The 18,304-nt window shown below is 44.1% G+C and overlaps 3 protein-coding genes across 5 annotated transcripts in view; all 3 read left to right on the forward strand.

Moving 5' to 3' along the window:
• LOC117758241 (pleckstrin homology domain-containing family G member 1) overlaps positions 1-7,158 on the forward strand; it is a 61,131-nt gene extending 53,973 nt beyond the window's left edge. For 2 of the 3 annotated variants that reach the window (XM_034579759.1, XM_034579758.1), the window contains exons 10-17: positions 324-410; positions 721-754; positions 859-951; positions 1,039-1,100; positions 1,213-1,404; positions 1,510-1,629; positions 1,733-3,581; positions 4,229-7,143. In XM_034579759.1, coding sequence (XP_034435650.1) covers positions 324-410; positions 721-754; positions 859-951; positions 1,039-1,100; positions 1,213-1,404; positions 1,510-1,629; positions 1,733-3,581; positions 4,229-5,226 — 3,435 coding nt within the window. In that variant the 3' untranslated portion in view covers positions 5,227-7,143. Of the gene's footprint in view, positions 1-323; positions 411-720; positions 755-858; positions 952-1,038; positions 1,101-1,212; positions 1,405-1,509; positions 1,630-1,732; positions 3,582-4,228 lie in introns of all 3 variants that reach the window. The other variant, XM_034579757.1, reaches the window with a different exon arrangement.
• A 2,190-nt stretch (positions 7,159-9,348) lies between these two features.
• LOC117758822 (serine/threonine-protein kinase pim-1-like) lies at positions 9,349-11,034 on the forward strand. Its single transcript, XM_034580788.1, is given in 2 exon segments — positions 9,349-9,550; positions 10,114-11,034. Coding segments are annotated over 2 exon segments (1,080 nt in total). The 3' UTR covers positions 10,992-11,034.
• Positions 11,035-13,350: 2,316 nt separating this feature from the next.
• Positions 13,351-18,270, forward strand: tcp1 (t-complex 1). The gene is made up of 12 exons (XM_034579492.1): positions 13,351-13,507; positions 13,972-14,057; positions 14,144-14,272; positions 14,729-14,826; positions 14,942-15,052; positions 15,213-15,394; positions 15,777-15,903; positions 16,246-16,421; positions 16,555-16,678; positions 16,869-17,061; positions 17,167-17,330; positions 17,869-18,270. The coding sequence occupies exons 1-12, from the start codon at positions 13,435-13,437 to the stop codon at positions 18,080-18,082; spliced, it is 1,677 nt and encodes a 558-aa protein (XP_034435383.1). The 5' UTR covers positions 13,351-13,434; the 3' UTR covers positions 18,083-18,270.
• The last annotated feature ends 34 nt before the right edge of the window (positions 18,271-18,304 follow it).

The following is an 18,304-nucleotide window of genomic DNA, read 5'->3' on the forward strand; positions in this document are numbered from 1 at the left end:
ATTACACGTTTAAAACTGTAGCCACCAGCGGCTTTGTGCAAGAGTGCGGTCAGAAAGTGTGTAATTTGCAGGTTGATTATTTTGTCGAGAGTCCAGGCTCAACATCGCCGAGCTGCTCAGACACGTCGAGTGTTCAGAGACTAATGGTGGCCATTGTTGTTGCCCAACCACTGTGGGCAAGCATGGAAAAAGAAAAGATAATGTGTGTGTGATGCAAGAAAGAGCTGTTCCAAAAATTTGAAGGGCTTATCCCAACCCTCTCTCACCTGCTTTTTAAAGTGCATGTCTGATATTATCTTCCCTGTGATGTTTGACACCCTCAGGCCAAATCTCAACAAGACAAGCGCATGTGGATCTTACACCTGAAGAGACTCATACTTGAAAACCACCCTGCCAAAATCCCTGCGAAGGTACGAATCACCTCGTCTCCTGACAGCTCTCTCTTTGCTTGCTGATGGCGTAAACAGACTTTGAGTGGGATGTGTTGAAAACATCACTCCCTCTCGCCCACTTCTCCCTTTTCCATCTTTTCTAACCTCTGCTTTTTCATCTCTCATCTGTCTGTGAACATGTGCAAGTGGAAACTAAGGATTTCTTTCTCATGCTGAAGGTCACTGAGAAACGTTTAAATCGGTGTTGTGGCGCCACCTAGTGTCAGACCATATGTTTGTCCCTAATTTAACCTGTTGAACTCAACCTCATTTAAATCTTCTATTCTAGGCCAAGCAAGCCATTTTGGAAATGGATGCAATGCGTAAGTGCCAGTTAATTAAATTTATGTTTATAAAACACATTATATAATATTTGAATACAACATTATTTACTATTTGTGTGACATCTTTTCCTTCTTCTCTCCAGATCATCCCGGGTTTCATTACAGCCCTGATGGTGACAAGAAGGATTCCCCTCAAACCAAGGAGGGTCTCACTCCCCGAAGAGGACGCAGGAAAGGTGAGAACTTTATAGAATTTTAGGAAACACACACTTTGCATTATTCAACTGTAAGAATTCACTTTAAATGTATTTGTCTGTGTCCAGAACCTCTGTCCAAATTACTGAAGAATGCCAAGCAGAACGCTGCAAACACAGACGGTGAAAAGGTGAGTGACAACTGGAGATGATGAACATTTTAAGGTTTAAGGAGCGTGAATACAAACAATCGTGCTCATGGAAATGATTCATCCAAACTCCTGTGACTGGTCTCCTCTTCAGAGAACCAGTCTGGGTGCCACCCTGCTCTCTCCGGTGTCCCAGCTGGCTCTGGGCACAATCGGTCGCAGCCGCAGCCTCATCAACCAATCGCAAGAATCTCTGGATCCCGGCGATCACTACGAACACAGTGACCGAGAGGAAGGGGAGGAGCCACATCCGCAGGACGCTGACGACGAGGACGACAGTGGTCTGGTGAGTTCAAAGTTGCAAAAAACGAATTATATTCATTACATTTGTGCATCAATTTGTACGTTTCCACCTTCAAACATGTTGTTAATGGTGAAACTGTGCATTCAGGGAGGTGGAAAGAGGCTGAGAGTCCCCGGCAAAAGCAGCAGGAAGAGGCTGAACCCTCAGGCATCTGTCGACAGTATAGAACAGTGGAAAACCTTCAACATGAGCCCTTCAGACTTACAGGTATTAACCACAAATAAACCATGGTAAATTAAACTACTGCCATCTGGATGATTTTGAAATTCCTCAACCTCATTTACAACAACTTGTATCTTCTGTCCTTCAGAGAGCAAGAGAAACACTGGTGAGGGAGGGGAGTCACCACCCGCCTCTCCTCAGGACGCCTCGGGTCACAGAGGAACCTCCGGACTCCCCTATTCCCTCTGTCGTAGTCACAGAAAGTGATAACTCAGTGAGGAACATCTGGGCCGACCATCGAGCTCGTCGGGCCATGTTCCCCACCCGCCAGAGAACCATGCAGCCTGATGACGAGGATGAGGACATTTACCAAATGTTTGTTCCCACCGAGCCCAGTGCACCAGAACCGGAGGCGCCCTCGGAGACGACCGACGCCACCTCGTCGCCCAGGACAGCTCGTCCCTGCAGCTGGCATGTCGAACAGGTGCCCGCGGTCCACGTTGACCCTCCGCCCAATGGGAGCAGAGTCCTGCGGAGGGCGAGCAGTGCGGGGGAGAAGGCTACGGAAGCTCGACAGAGCCCTGATGACGACCAGGCCGGTCACAGCAACCTGGAAGTTATCCACACTGAATCGTCAAGCAATGATATCTCTGGATCATCCTCAGCCGAGCAGCTGACAATAGACGATATTGAAAATGTCTATGACAACATCAGCTACGAGGATTTGAAGAGCATGGGCCTGGTCAGGAGAGACCCAGAGGAAAGTCAGTCATGGAAGGAGACGTCCACAGATGCAAAGAGTCCCCAGGGCCCGGCAGCGAGGCCAGTAAATGACGTTTCAGGGATCACAGCGCCTGTGATTGAACCAGACAGTTCTTCAGAGAGCAACCGGTCCTCAGCGCAGGAGGGGAGGCCGTTAGGGACATGTGAGCTCAAGATAGTGGAGGAGAACATCTACGACACCATCTGTTTCAGGGAACCGCCGTCATCTGAGCTAAGAGGAATGAATGAAGGCAATAAACTCCAACAGGAGAGGGAAAGTCTTCTGGCCTCTGAACAGGACCTGACGGAAAGTCTCGGAGGGTTTGTATCCGAGGAGAGCCTCCACTTTGGAGAGGATGAAGGACCAGACGCCTCCCATCCTGTTCCGTATTCTTCCGAGCCAGATTATTCCTCCTCGTCTGCATCTGAGACCTTCTCCCAGCGCTCACAGAAAGGGGATAAGATGTCAGAGCGGGTCGACGAGATCTGGAACGACTTAGAGAACTACATCAAGAACAATGAAAAGAAAGCTGATCGGCTTCCTGCTGCCTTCCCCGTTAGCTCCAGCGAATCTCCCACTAAAGCTCCTTCAGTGAAAAACAGCCCAAAAAAGAACCCCCCTGTAATTAGTGCCCATGCAGCCAGCCCACCAACCAAGAGTCCCCCCACACATCAGTCTAAACCCCCACCCATCACCTCCACACCATCATTCACTATTCCAGTCATCAACCTTCCCGATCTTCAAAGTGAAGGCACCACCGAAGAAGAACACCACAGCCCATGTCCCGATCCCCTCCCTGTGACCCCAGAGCACCCCCCAGGCTCGGTGAAGAGCATCCGTAACCGACTGGCTCGCCTCAGCAGCGGCAGCTTCCGCCTAGAGGACGACGACCTGGTGGAGCTCCCTCAGCGAAGCGCTCCTCAGAGGGAGAACTCTCTCAAGGACCTCCACAGTTTGTTCCCAGGGGAGCTGACGGGTCTGGACCACCCCCTGGCCTCCTCCTCGCTCCTGCTGGGCGAGTCCGTTGACTTCCCTTTGGAGCTGATGGATAAATCAAAGAACAAGGTGTTCCTGATGGCACGGCAGTACAGCCAGAAGATCAAGAAGGCCAATCAGCTGCTGCGCATGAGGAGCATGGACCCTGGAGACTCCTGTGGTCGGTCCAGAGCTGAGAAGAAGCAGAAGGACCTGGCAGCAATATTAGAGGAGAAGAAACAAGGGGGCGCAGCCATAGGTAAATTTAAACAACTAGTATTACTAGTCACAACTCAGATTTATTGATCTGACCAACCCCCTATGATGGAAGTGCTCTCCTTTCCCCAAATCTTTGTCAATCTTTATACTTCCACACTTCAGGGAAGTTATTGGATATTATTCTTTTTTAAACTTATCATTACTATGTAACTATAAATGGAGAGTCTTTTTATGCCTGAGCTAATTTGAGATTCTTCACAGTGTTTTCACCATCTTTATGGAGATGTGGAGAGACATCAACACATTTTATAATTAAATCACTAAAGGAACTATATTTAACCTGGATTAGTCATATCTACCTGATGCCTGATAATTAGATCAGTGGCACTGCAAATACTGAACTGGCAGATTACATTGTTGCATCAGGGCTGTATGTTATTTGAATTGATTTATTTGGTTTCACTTATTAGACTAAAACTGGATTTCTTATATTCAAAGAAGCTATAATCAAATATTTATGACTGTGTGATGCTGGATTTGTAAATAAGCAACCATATGCTGAGGTGTTACTAAGTCAGTGTTGTGTTCCCAGCTTGTTTCTGCTCCCCCCAAATGGAAAAAAACTAAACTTGCCGGTTTAAGAAAAGCACACTTAAGCTTTTTACTTTTTCTGTTTTCTATTTTCAGGCGCAAGAATAGCAGAGTACTCGCAGCTCTACGACCAGGTAATGTTCAAGGATCCCCCAAGTCCTTCTGGTCAGACCTCCGCTCACCACACCCATCCAGGGCTGTCGTCCTCCCCATCCATGCCTGAGACCTCCCTGGAGTCAGACTGGCTCCACTCCACATACAGCAACGGAGAGCTGGCTAGCTTTGTCTCCTCGGTCGGTGACGTGGGGGCCTCTTCCACCCCACAGCGCAGACTGACCTCTGCCTGCTCCATCCCCTCCCTCAAGACTTTCCCTCCCACACCAACCACCCCACCTTCCCAGAGGTGGAGTTCGTGCATGTCGGCACCGAGCGAGAAAGAGGAGCACGTGTACAGTTCCATTAAGAGACATCCGTCCTTTAATGCACCGTCTTTACCCTCTTCGAAGCCTTCCTCACCTGCTCACTGTCAGTCGGCCTGCTCACTAAGTAGCCAGGAGCAGGAGAAGAACGACCAGTCTGGACTCGTATGTAACAGACCCACTGTGGATCGATCCACAGACAGACTCCATGGCCCGAGTCTGGGCCGGGCTGGCCGCCAGAGCAGCCTCCCAGAGTGGTCCACCCAGGGACAGTCAGATCTCACCTTACATGACGGCCAACAGGTGGTCGTCTTGAACCGGGCGTCCGCGCTGAGCATACTCACCGCCACCCAGAACTACCTGGCAAACTTCAAGGACAATGGGGAAGATGATGATGACTACGTGGAGATCCGATCGGAGGACGAGAGCGAGCAGGAGCACGACAGGTCGGCGCAGAGAAACGGCAGCTCGGCCGCTCTCTCCAATCAGAATCGTGGCCTCGTGCAGTCCCAGAGTCTGCCGTGCACGCCGGTGCGCTCCTGCGACCTGCTGAGGTCTCTGGACCGTGAGCAGTTGGAGAAATACCTGTGGAGCGAGCCGCAGCAGAACCAACCCAACATCGTGCAGTCTCTGAGGGAGAAGTTTCGCTGTCTGAGCTCCAGTAGTTTTGCCTGAAGCTACAAAGTTACTAAAGCCAAATCTATATATCAACATACAGCATATAGAAACTAAAAGGGGGCGCTGCTGCTTTGCATTGAAGGCCCTGTGTAATCTAACATCATAGTCACAAACAAATACACTTTAAAAAATGAAACAAATGTCTAGATAAGAAGCGATTTTATCCATGTTTGTACCAAACATCTGTGAATACCTATACTCATACAGGGCTTCAAAGTAAAAGACATCATTAATGCCACATCAGAGCATGCATGCGAGGCGCCTTAGCACTTCCACCTTAAAACAGTCGTCTCCTGTATGTTTTCAAAGAGCAGTGATCTGGTGGTGATGAGTTATAAAGACACAACCAGGGGATTGTACAGGTATCCAGTACAACTGGATGGGTTTTTAATGTTCAACGGTGTTTTTAGAGACTCTAAGAGGAAACTGGAGTCATATTCTGCAGGAATAAACTGTTGTACAGATACAGTAAGTCAGGACATCTGTTTCCACACGTAGAAGACTGGATCTTTACTGTGCCCAACATCTCAAAAGGAGTAGAAGCATCAGAAATTAGTTTTCTGCGGATATTTGACTCCCCGCGTCAGGAGTCCCTTGTCAGATTTTTGACATCTTTTAATTTACTCTTAAGTTTATTTTAACTGCCTTTATTAGCACTAGTTCGACCTGTAGAGGAGAGACGAATCGCAGCGGCGCCTAGTGTTTAATTTGAACGTGCTTACACTACCAAACGGTTCTGAACAAGCTGCTTTACACATTCACATTTGCTCCTCGGGCTAGTTTGTCACGTTTAACAGCTTTTTAGCAACAAATCGATGCAGCTGTAAAGAAAACACGTTGGCTATTACAAGATCCAATAAGTTAAGTATAACTAGCCTTAGATCAATAAATCTATTTGAGCTCATTTCACTCTACCTACCTGTGTCATCAATAGGGTATCGTGCTTTAAAATCAGGAGATGTTGATATTTTAGATCAGCGATAAGAAATCGTAGGACTCCATATTTATTCTGAATCAATTCAGATATGTTTTTACGTTTAATCGTCACTGGGGGGCGCCATCATGTCTCAACATATGGTTGATGTTTGTTTTTTATAAATCATGCTTATTTTAACATTTATTTTAAAGCAGGACCACGAAGGAGAACATTAAAAGGGTGTTTGTTCAAAAATAAAAAACTACAGTACTGTATTTGGTGTATTTTTTTCAAATGGGTAGTCAACTCTTTGTTTACGTTATGGGGCACCCCCTACTGTCGCACTACTGATACTGCATCCACTCAGTGAGCTAGTCGTCAGCCTGGTTCACGCAACACAATCGTTTTCTCTCCCCTCAAAATTGTTTTTCTTCACAAAGGTCACTCAATGTGGCATCACGATGTCACCGCCCTTTACCACAATTACTTCAAACCACAGACAAGTTGTAAATTAAAGTGAAATATATTTATTAAAAAAGATAGTTTTATGGTCATTTATGGGCACTCACAAAATTAGAATCGGATACTGTGAATATTTTCAGAAATGGGTATTTAACTTTCTACCACGCACTGCTTAATTACAAGTTCCAAATCACACACACACAATTCCCGTGGAAAGTTACTGTTCATATCAGGAAACGTGCATCAAACACAGGTTAGGAATATGAAGTATGATTTTTTTTTTTTCTCTTTTTGTACATTTTTGTCCTCTTTCACTGGTGGGGATGGTCAGTCGTCATTGACTCTTTTTTGCACTTTTCTGTCTTTTTTATTTGTTTTATTTGTAAACACTTTGTAAAGATGTACATTTTAGGAAAGTTATTCTTGTATGCCATAGGTATGCTTTATAATGCTTTAATGTTTAAGTTAAATGTACTGTATTTTTTTAACTGCCTAGTTGTCATTGCTCAACACAACAATGTATTGGAGGTAATAAATTCAAATTAAACTTATCTTTGTGTTGCTGGTGGTTTTTACTCCATAAACATGTCATCACACTGAAAATGGGGAAAAGCAGCACATTATGAACTGTGAACTATTCACAAGTTGAACTGAGACAGAGTAGAAACATAACAGCCTGAAAATTATAAATGAGTTGTGATAAGTATTTTATCAGATTACCATTTTAGACTAAAACAAACTCAGAGGTTTAAAAAAAACATCTTTACTCGCTGAATAGCTCATAGATGATTAATCTTTTATCATATAAGAAGATATTGTCATTTCAAAGAGTACAATGAAATTAGTAGTAATCAAGTTGCACTCACATGACAGACAATAATGTACGAGTCCAAACTACTAAGTATATAAATGAAAACAAAGACATAAGTCAATACAATAGTATTCATAAAACACTGCATATAATTATATATAAATTAAACATTTTATATACTAAATATGAATACAATATGTATACAAAACATTGAATGTGTTAATTTTCACAAATCAGTATTCTATACAATAATTCAGTATAGAATTATTGATGTAGATTATTGGGGGCTGGGCTGGACAAGCGTCGTTGCTTCTCCCTGCTTCTTTTTTTTAAGTTAATTTATGTTTATCTTATTAGGGCCCGAGCACCGAACAGTAGGAGACAGTGGGAGGCCCTATTGAAATTGTAAGGATTATTAATTTAAATAATAAAACCCTAACCCATTTTTTTTTTTTCAGGCAAATGAATTGGCTTTTTGAGGGCTTTAACATGCTCAAATTCTTACCAAAGTTTGCAGAAAATTAGAAAGTGGTGAAAATGTACGTATTCTGGAGTAATTTGAAATGGGCGTGGCAAAATGGCTCAACAGCGCCCCCTCGCCCCCTGGAACGTGTTCACATTGACCGATCTTCACAAAAATCGATACACAGGTGTATCATGACCAGACAAACAAAAAAGTCTAGAGGTGCAATTTGAAATTCGCAACAGAAAGCCTGCCATTTTGCATTTAGTGGCCATTTTTCACATTTTTACTTTGACGAACTTGTCCCAGGGCTTTCATCAGATCAACTTCAAATTGAGATGAGTGTCATCTAAACAAGATGGAGATAAAAACACTGTAGCTGGTCATTAACTTTGTCATGTGTTATTTCTTGTATTTACTTAACAATTTATTAGAACAGAAAAATGCACACACTATGACACACTCCGCGTGCCAGCGTGGAAATAACTGTTGGAGTATCAGTGTTTGTGTCTGAATCAGCTGTCGGGAATGTGAACTCGTGGTGGACGAACGCTGCATGGGGCTCACCTGCCGCCACGTGTGCTCTCGTCTTTGTTAAACTTTATTTCATTCGTCCTTTGGCACTCACTGTCAACAGAAACCCAGCAACCTGTCGCCAAATAAAGCACCCACACATTTTACGGGTTTCCAGAGAGGAAGGCGGATTCAGATTTAATTATTATTCATCATCAGTAAAGGCAGCTTCAGTGGGATTCCTGCTAAGTTTGGACTTATTGTACGTACATACTTTCTTCGTCGTACCACAAAAATACCACACAAACATTTTATAGTACCACAGCCCCACTGCAGTTCCATTTGTTCTCCTGCTGTAATGGCCTCGGCCCATAAACCACTCAGCAGCCAATTTCTTAGAAACACAAACCCCATATATTGAATTACATGTACTATAGAATACCAAATAGTACATGCCCTGTGGTGTAGGGTTAGTATTCAGAAATATGCGGCACTAGAAACTAAATTTATATCATTTCTATGTGATTTTTAATCATTTTAAATGATTATATTTAAATTTAAATTTTGATAAAATATAAATGCTGTATGTTTTCTACACTTAGAATAGGGAGGCTAGTTATTTTAACAGGAGTGAAAGTCTAGTATGAAGAAGTGCATTATTCAAATAGTGTAGCATCATGACTTTCAGTGGATAACCCAGACCCATTCAAATAATACAAAAATATATTTTTTGTATAAAACTAAGAACACTTCAAAGACAAATTTTGTTTGGGTTCTTAGCGTGGCAACCAACATTAAAGTCTTCACAGTCAATGTTGGCGTGGCGATCAACATTAAAGTCATCACAGTCACCTTCATTCATTTGCCTTTGAAGATTTTCCTTTAAATACAGGCCGACTGGACTCGGTTGGCTAACTTCACAAGTCTTCGTGAAAAGTGTTGGACTTGACAGAGATGGATCCCGATGATTCCCCTCACACACTCCCGACAGAAATAATGGCCAGTCCTGAGGCTGATGAACCCGCTCTGAAGGTTCCCAGTGTTAATAAAAGGAAAAGGACGGTCACACAAAATGGAGACAGACAAGCAAAAAAGAGAAAGATAGAAGCTGACGATGAGTCGGCGTCCTGCTTAGTGGACATTGCCACTACTAAAGGTAAACTCATGATGTGAAACTACAGTTGGGAATGTATCATCGTTTTACATAAGGGTTAGAAAGTTGATTAACTATTGCAGAGAAACTGGAGTATTGGAATACGTCTAAATAGACTTCAGTTGGTTGTGTCTATTAGTGGAGAAAGTTTTGGTTTTATTTGTCTGGGTTCTGAGATATCTGTCCAAGACCTTTTTACATTGACCTTAGTGTAATGGAGGTGAATGAGATTCCATCTGTGATGCTCAAAACACTGAGAAATGACGTTGAAAAATGTAAGAGCAACATCCATTCCCAAACCAGTCTCCTTGTTTGAGTGGGATATCCAATGAACCCACTGCAGATAGTTTTCTTTGTGATTGTTTTCTCTCACTCTTGAAAATGAAGTGAATGTATGCTTTCAAATTTATGAACCAAGCTAAGAAAAGACTGGTGTCATTTTAGGAGGCGCTGAAAGTTAATTTACATTGAATGACTCATTCAATGTAGGAACATCAGCTTGTTGGCAGCGAAAGGCACATTTCGCTGCCAACAAGCTGATGTTCCTTGTTTTTGTGTTTCCTCAGCTGTAGAGAGAGGCAGAAGGTCTGGAGTGAAAAGAAGGAAGAAAAGGAGGATTGCCTCAGGAGACCGCCGAAGAGCTACCTTTGAGGACAAATACTGGCAGCTGGATCAGCTTGGCGAAGGAGGTTTCGGATCCGTGTTTGCTGGCTTCCGCAAAGCAGATTATCTGCCAGTGGCCATCAAACACGTAGAGAAAAAATGTCTCCTCAAACCAGTGTGCCTACATGGGAAGGAGCTCCCTGCAGAGGTGGCCATAATGTTGAAACTAGCAGCTGAAAAAACTGACTCTGCGGGGATGTCTGCACCAATAGAATTACTGGAGTGGTATGACCTGGGCCACGAGGTGATACTGGTGCTGGAGAGACCTTTCCATTCCAAGGACCTTTACGATTACACAATTGACAAAGGGCCTCTACGGGAGCGGAAGGCCAAGATCCTGATGAGACAGCTGGTGGATGCTGCTATTGGGCTGGAGAAGAGGCAAATCTTTCACTCCGACATAAAAGCCGAGAATATCTTAATTGATATAGGATCTCGTGTCCCAGGGGTTCGCCTCATTGATTTTGGTCTGAGCAAAATTGTAGAAAAAAAAGACACAATTTTCACCGAACTCGGTGGCACCGAAACTCACGAACCTCCAGAGTGGTTCACGTAATGTTTCCACAGGGCTGGTCCAACCACAGTGTGGCAGCTTGGGATTGTCCTCTTTGAAATGCTCCACAAAGATGAATTTACTACCGAAGGCTTTCTCAAAAAGACACTGAAAATGTCCTCTAAAATGTCCAAAAATTTCAACGATTTCCTTCAACTGTGTTTGAGGGAAGACCCTGCGCTGCGCTCCACCCTGACAGAGCTCAAGCATCGCCAATGGCTGAGATGAACTGCACCTCCCGACCCTGATCCCATCCACGGCCAGGATTCAGCATCATGCTGTGAGGATGCTTCTCTGTACAAGCAGAAGGTTGAGGATGTCGACAGGGAAAAAGATGAAGTAATTGCCACTTTCCAAAGTGAAAAGACCGCGCTGGTCGATAAGAATGATGAGCTCATGGCCAAACTGAAGACCATACAGACTCAGATCCTCCAGAGCGAGACTGACTGTAACCTCAAAGTCAACGCTTTGGAGAATCAGCTAGGGAGTGAGCAGTTGGAGAAAGACGTCTGCGTTCAAAGAATCAAGGAGCTGGAGGGTCTGGTTGAAACCACAGAGAAGAAGTGGCTCAACGTGCAGGAGGACTTGCAAAAGAATGTTGAGCTCACGGAAAAACTGACGGCCATGCAGACTCAGATCCATCAGAGTGATACTGACTGGGACCTTAAAGTCAACACTCTGGAGGATCAGCTCAGGAGTGAGCAGGTGGAGCAAGAGACCTGCCTTCAAAAAATCAAGGAGCTGAAGAGTCTGGTTAAAGCCACGGAGAAGAAGTTGCTCAATTTGCAGGAAGACTCACAAATCAAATCTCAGAAGATGGATGAGGATATCAAGTTCCTCATTGTGAAGACTATTAAGCTTCAGGTAAGTGACCTGATCAGCTCAGTTTTATTACAATAACTTTATAACTGGATTGTGAGTTTGTTTCAGATTTAGACTTTGAGAGTGAAAATAATGAAACACGTGTCATCTCTGTCTTTTCAGGAGCTGGCCCTCATGTCAGACAGCGACGAGGCCAGAAGAAGAAAGGATGAAAGAAAAGCTCAGAAGGAGGAAGAAAAGAGACTGAAGAAGGAGTTGAAAGAGAAGAAGGAGCAGGAGAAGAGAGAGAAAAAGCCAAGAGAGAAGGAGGCGAAGGAGGAGAAGAGAAAGACAACTTCTCACCTCCCTTCACCCTGTTAACCCCCTTCACCTCTCCCCTTCACGCCCCTAATCCTGTCTCCCATCCCCTCATCCCAACTGCCCTCCTCCACTTCCCTACCCCCCACTCCACACAAACTTGTATGTATCCTCACTTTAAATAATAATAAATAAAAATGTTGAAATCACTGAAAAACGAGTCACACGTCAGCCTGATGTACATTTTGTTAATTATGGTTCCATTTGGAGTGTTGGGGAATGGGCAGGATCATTTGCTGAGGTCTGAGACGTACTTGTTTTCAGAAATACATATTTTTGAGGCATTCATGTAATCTGTAAAAATCTGTATAAGATACATTACTTTACGTAACTTTACGTAAACTCAACTTTTACGTAACTTTACGTAAAAGTTATGTTAAGTTACGTAAATGTTACGTTACGTTATGTAAAGTTACGTAAAAAGTTACGTAAACGTTACGTTACGTTACGTAACATTACGTTACGTTACTCCGAACTACTGACCTATGATCACAATCCTGACCTGAACACATCCATATATTAATATTAGTTCAGGGTCATAGCGCCACCTACTGATCAGTGTGAAAATTAAGTTGTTGTAACATTGTCCAATTGACACAAAATTGCTCACGCTACATCAGAGCCCCTACTTGAAGAGATATATTAGTCTGTAGGTAATAATAATGATGGCGCCACCTACTGGCAACAGGAAGTAAGCTTTGTTTTACAACTATCATTCGATTTACATACAATTTTCACAGTGTGATGTGCAATTGATAGCGTGGACCGTAATGAGCAATTAGCAGGCAAGGATCGACATCGCTCGACGGACGCAGGAAGTGAAGCGTTTGTCCTTGCCGCAGTGCGCAACACACATGCAACGCGGAGACGTGCGCTTGGTCATTGATCGCTCTCTCCACCGACCGCAACAGGCTTCAAAATGCCTGTGCTCGGGCCCGTTAGTGCTACAACGTAGCCCTAGTAATCCTTACAATTTCAATAGGGCATCCCACTCTGTTCGGTGCTCGGGCCCTAATTAAAGCCCTCAAATTCTCACCAAAGCATGTGCTCGGACCCATTATTATTATTTATTTATTTGTTCTTTCTTTGTTTTGTTTCTTCATCTATATGAAAATGTTCGAAATAAATAAAGAAATCAAATCAAATCGAAATGTGCAGCAGAGGACGCTCTGACCAACAACCACAGTCTACACAGACCAGTCACAGAACCACGAAGAAGACGGAAGGGGTGGCGCGGTGGTTTGGTTGCATGCTGGGAAATGTAGTCTTAAAGTAAAACGTGACAAACAAGTTATTTTCAGATTCTTCAAAGCAGCTGATTAAAGGAAAACTTTATTAACGCGTGTAAACTCGACCTTTGCGTAATCATCTGACGCGTCAACACTTTATAGTTCCTCGGTTTTTTTCCTTCTCGAACCTTCCGGTTGACGCCGGCTCACCCATAGTGCACCGCGCCGCTTCCTTTCTTCTCGGCTTCTGTGGTGTTTCCAAGATGTCGATGTTAGAAGGTCCGTTAAATGTGCTCGGCCAGAGGACTACTGGCGAGTCGATTCGCACTCAGAATGGTGAGTTCTTCGACTTCTTTTCTCGCAGTTTGGTAAAAAGCGAACATCTTCTCCGTGCGCGTCCGAACTCGCTGCAGAAAACCCCGATTCATTCACTGCATGCGACACACGTGTGGCTAATGCTAATGCTAACGAGGAGTGACGTTTTCTTTTACTCGTTCCCCTGTTAATCGTCCATAGGGGTATTCAGTTAGCTCGTGATGCTAACAGCAGCAATTGCATGTTGACGCGCCCGTGTTGGTACCTTTCATTCGCAGCTCTCTGAATGAACGGCTATGCTAATGGGCCAGATTAAAAACACTGTCATGGTCTGAAGGTGTGGTTGCTGTCTGTGCACCCCACTAAATAAATTGACAGACAATTTCAGCAGCAGCAGTGTTGCATGAAGTTAAACTTGCAACAGAAAGTGCTGTTAGTGTTTAAAAACTGCACAGCCACTATTAGCATCCTGATTTTCTCCCCAGTCATGGCCGCATCCGCCATCGCCAACATCGTCAAGAGCTCCCTGGGACCCGTCGGCCTCGACAAGATGTTGGTGGACGACATCGGGGTAACATTTAATATCCTAAATCGATATTTTATTGATTGTTTGACATGATCAGACATTTTTCAAAAAAAAGGGTGTTTTTTTGACAGGACGTGACCATCACCAACGACGGAGCAACCATCCTGAAGCTGCTGGAGGTGGAGCACCCAGCCGCCAAGGTCCTGTGTGAACTGGCGGACCTGCAGGACAAGGAGGTCGGAGATGGGACCACGTCTGTGGTGAGTAAGGGGCTACAGCTGCTCCCGTCATTTAAACAGCCCCCCTTTTTTTAAAAGGCTGCTTCAGATCAGGGAGAATGAGTGTTGCTTTGTCCAGTTTTACTTATTTCTGGCTGGACACATGCCTTGATTGCTGTAAAAAAGAATAATCCTGTTTTAGTACCATGCATCTGCTGACCTTACGGGTGTGTGGCTATGCTAACAGGAGAGAGGAACTGTCCGTCAGTGTTTGAAGGGGTCGTGCAGCCTCATTTCTGCCAACCCTAACAAAACGATGGCACAGATTTGAAATCACAGCAAGACGTAGACAATTATTGTTGATGTAATGACCCTAACCATTGTTCTTGTTGAGGATTAAGGACAGAGGATGTCCCACCTTGTTAAGTCCAATGAGGCAAATTATGATTCGTGAATATGTGCTATACAAATTTGATTGATTCACGTGCATTCTTTCAGGTGATTCTTGCCGCAGAGCTGCTCAAGAGTGCCGATGAGCTGGTGAAGCAGAAGATCCACCCGACGTCAGTCATCAGTGGATACCGTCTGGCTTGCAAGTAAGATACTAATGTTTCGCCCCACTCTTACATTCGCTCATTGATTTGCATGGAACGTTGGATCTGTTTAGGTTTTTCTGACATGCAAACTTGTTTTTTTCACCCCACTTTCCAGGGAGGCAGTGCGTTACATCAATGAGAACCTCACTATTGGGACAGATGACCTGGGCAGAGAGTGTCTAATCAATGCAGCCAAGACCTCTATGTCCTCTAAAATCATTGGAGTGTATCCTTTTGTCTGTATGAGGCAGGGTTGAAATGTTTTGTCAGGACTTAACCTCCAGATTCACTGGCTTTTGTACTTTTGTTTTTCCTAATTTCACAAGGATTTTCTTACATGTAAGTTTCTCTTTTCTGTGTATGTACCTTGACTTCTGACCCATCAGTGATTCAGACTTCTTTGCCAACATTGTGGTGGATGCTGCCCTGGCTGTGAAGTTTGTGGACGGCAGGGGTGTGGCTAAATACCCCATCAACTCTGTTAACGTGCTGAAAGCCCACGGCCGCAGCCAGAAAGAGAGCTTCTTGGTTAATGGATATGCTGTGAACTGCACCGTCGGCTCACAAAGTGCGTTTGTCATCAACTTACATTCACAAATGTTACTTTAAGTTGTGTGATTTCTTTTCCAAAGCCTCATTTTGTAATGGTTCATACATAATTGCAGCTGGTCAAACTCCCATTTACATTTACTGCTATGTCTTGTCTCATGGTGTATGCAGTGATACGCGTGGGAGAAAGAACATTGGTTTTGAAAAGAATAGTCACAGTAGTTTTCTCTACTGTGGCACCTCTTTTCTGGCCATACAGTTGAATGTTAACCTTAAATGATGCTATTTGTGTTTGGACACCTTAAGTGATTCAGTACTTGATTGATTTGTGTGGCTAAGTCAAATATGATTGCTCTTTGGTTATTTCTCATTAAACATGCTGTTTTCTGTTTTTTCCAAAGGCATGGTAAAGCGCATTGTTAACGCCAAGATTGCTTGCCTGGACTTCAGTCTTCAGAAAACCAAAATGAAGATGGGAGTCCAAGTCATTATCAGCGACCCAGAGAAGCTCGACCAGATCAGACAAAGGTTGGTCATGTGATATTTTCATGTTTTGCTTTCTCACACACACACACACGCATTTCAAAATCTTCCCATTTAAATTTGCTGTGATGCTGACTCAATAGTTTACACAGTGATACGCGTGGGAGAAAACCTACACAGCCACGAGTCAAGGCAGCAGCTTCTCTCTGAGCTGTTGGACGACTTGTGGCCTGGACACATTTCCTGCAATACTTTTACATGTGTACAATAAATCATGATTTAATCATTTTGGAAAATCTGCACAAATATTCCAAAGATTAATGGTATATGTTCTGTCTGATATTTAAACATCAATGATGACAGATAAAATATGTTTTGTTGCTTCAGGGAATCTGACATCACCAAGGAGAGGATCCAGAAGATTTTGGCAGCAGGTGCCAATGTTGTACTGACCACGGGTGGCATCGATGACATGTGTCTTAAGTACTTTGTGGATGTAGGAGCCATGGCAGTGAGGAGGGTCCTCAAGAAGGACCTCAAACGCATCGCCAAGGCAACAGGAGGTAAGAGGAGAGCATACAGTGTCTTTGTTTTGTGGTTTTTAAACGATTGGGCTCTGTATCTCAGCATGTTTGATTTGTTTTTTACTGTCTAGTCATGTTGTGATATTGAATACTTAGTTATTTCCATTCTCAGCTGTCGTCTGCCCATCCCTGACCAACCTGGAGGGCGAGGAGACGTTTGAGGCCACGATGCTCGGCCAGGCGGAGGAGGTTGTGCAGGAGCGTATCTGTGACGATGAGCTCATCCTGGTCAAGAAGTGAGAATTGCAACTACTTGAATCTCTTTGCTTTTGTAACATTGGATGGTAAAGAGTGTTGAACTGTTGAGCAATGTCGAGAAAACGGATTCTAACAAGTGCACCTCAACTGTAGCTCTGGCAGCAGATGTGAAAACCTGGTGAATTAACTGTGCTGGTTCTGTTTTCTCCTCTAACTTTTACTCCTCAGTACCAAAGCACGCACATCAGCCTCCATCATCTTGCGCGGGGCCAATGACTTCATGTGTGACGAGATGGAGCGCTCTCTGCACGATGCTCTCTGCGTGGTCAAGAGGGTTCTGGAGTCCAAGTCTGTAGTACCAGGAGGAGGCGCTGTGGAGGCAGCTCTTTCAATCTACCTGGAGAACTATGCTACCAGCATGGTGAGCTCTCAGTATATGCTGAGATAAAAACGTGCTTACTTTGTTCGGTTGTTAACAGGTAAACTATCTGAGCTGAGATTTAACTCATCAGCTTTGTTTGTTCAGGGTTCTCGGGAGCAGTTGGCCATCGCTGAGTTCGCTCGCTCTCTCCTCGTCATCCCTAAGACGCTGGCTGTGAACGCAGCACAGGACTCCACTGATCTGGTGGCCAAGCTTCGCGCTTTCCACAACGAGGCTCAAGTTAACCCTGAACGCAAGCATCTGAAGTGGTGAGTATTTTGTCCCAGTCACAGTAATGTGTTTACAAATTTCCCCTTAAATAGTTTCCATTTTCTGGAAAGACCACAGATTTAGCCATCTCTACTGTGATTCTTGTGACTTGAGTCGATGCTGTTTTTCTGTAATGTTGCGTTTCTAGTTGTAAGGACCCCCTTGAAAACGAGATGACCAATCTCAAGGAGTCTATCCTGTGACAATAACATTTATTTACTTATGCTCGTAGCAGCTGGAAAGTAACACTGCCAAGTAGACCTAGATTAATACTTTGCAAAACTTGGTTGCCCATCAATGATTAATCAACAAAATATAATTATTAAATGATTTTATGTAGTTTAAGCAAAAAATAATTGGTTCCAGCTTCTAAAATGTGAATATCTGCTCTTTTTAAAGTCCTAGGATGGTAAATCTTTGAGTTATGGAGTGTAAAATAATTTAGTTGCAGCCCCCATCATCAACCTCTTCACGGCCACCTGTTTGTAACTAAAGTGGAGGCTGTAGATGAACTATTTAACGTTATGTGTCCTATAGGATCGGTCTGGACCTGGTGAATGGCAAGCCTAGAGACAACCGTCAGGCTGGCGTGTACGAGCCCACCATGGTCAAGACAAAGAGCCTCAAGTTTGCCACTGAGGCCGCCATCACCATCCTCCGCATTGACGACCTCATCAAACTGTTCCCAGAGCAGAAGGAGGGCGGGCAGTCGTACCAGGAAGCCATGCAATCAGGATCTCTGGATGGTTGAAGATTGGTCCTGATAAGTTCAACACCTGTATTTATACATAAGGAGCTCTTCATGGCTGTAGCTCTAGTGTAGGCCGTGCACTTTGCCTGTTTACTGTTGTCTCTCTGCGCTCGTTCCCAGAGGAACTGTTAAGTGATTTGTGTTTTTGGACACTCAATAAAGCTTCAATGGTTGTAAGTGACCACTGATTTGTTAATTCAAATTGGCTGAGTTGTAATTACT

This window comes from Hippoglossus hippoglossus, chromosome 24 (assembly GCF_009819705.1).
Source record: "Hippoglossus hippoglossus isolate fHipHip1 chromosome 24, fHipHip1.pri, whole genome shotgun sequence".
Classification (NCBI taxonomy): Eukaryota; Metazoa; Chordata; class Actinopteri; order Pleuronectiformes; family Pleuronectidae; genus Hippoglossus; species Hippoglossus hippoglossus.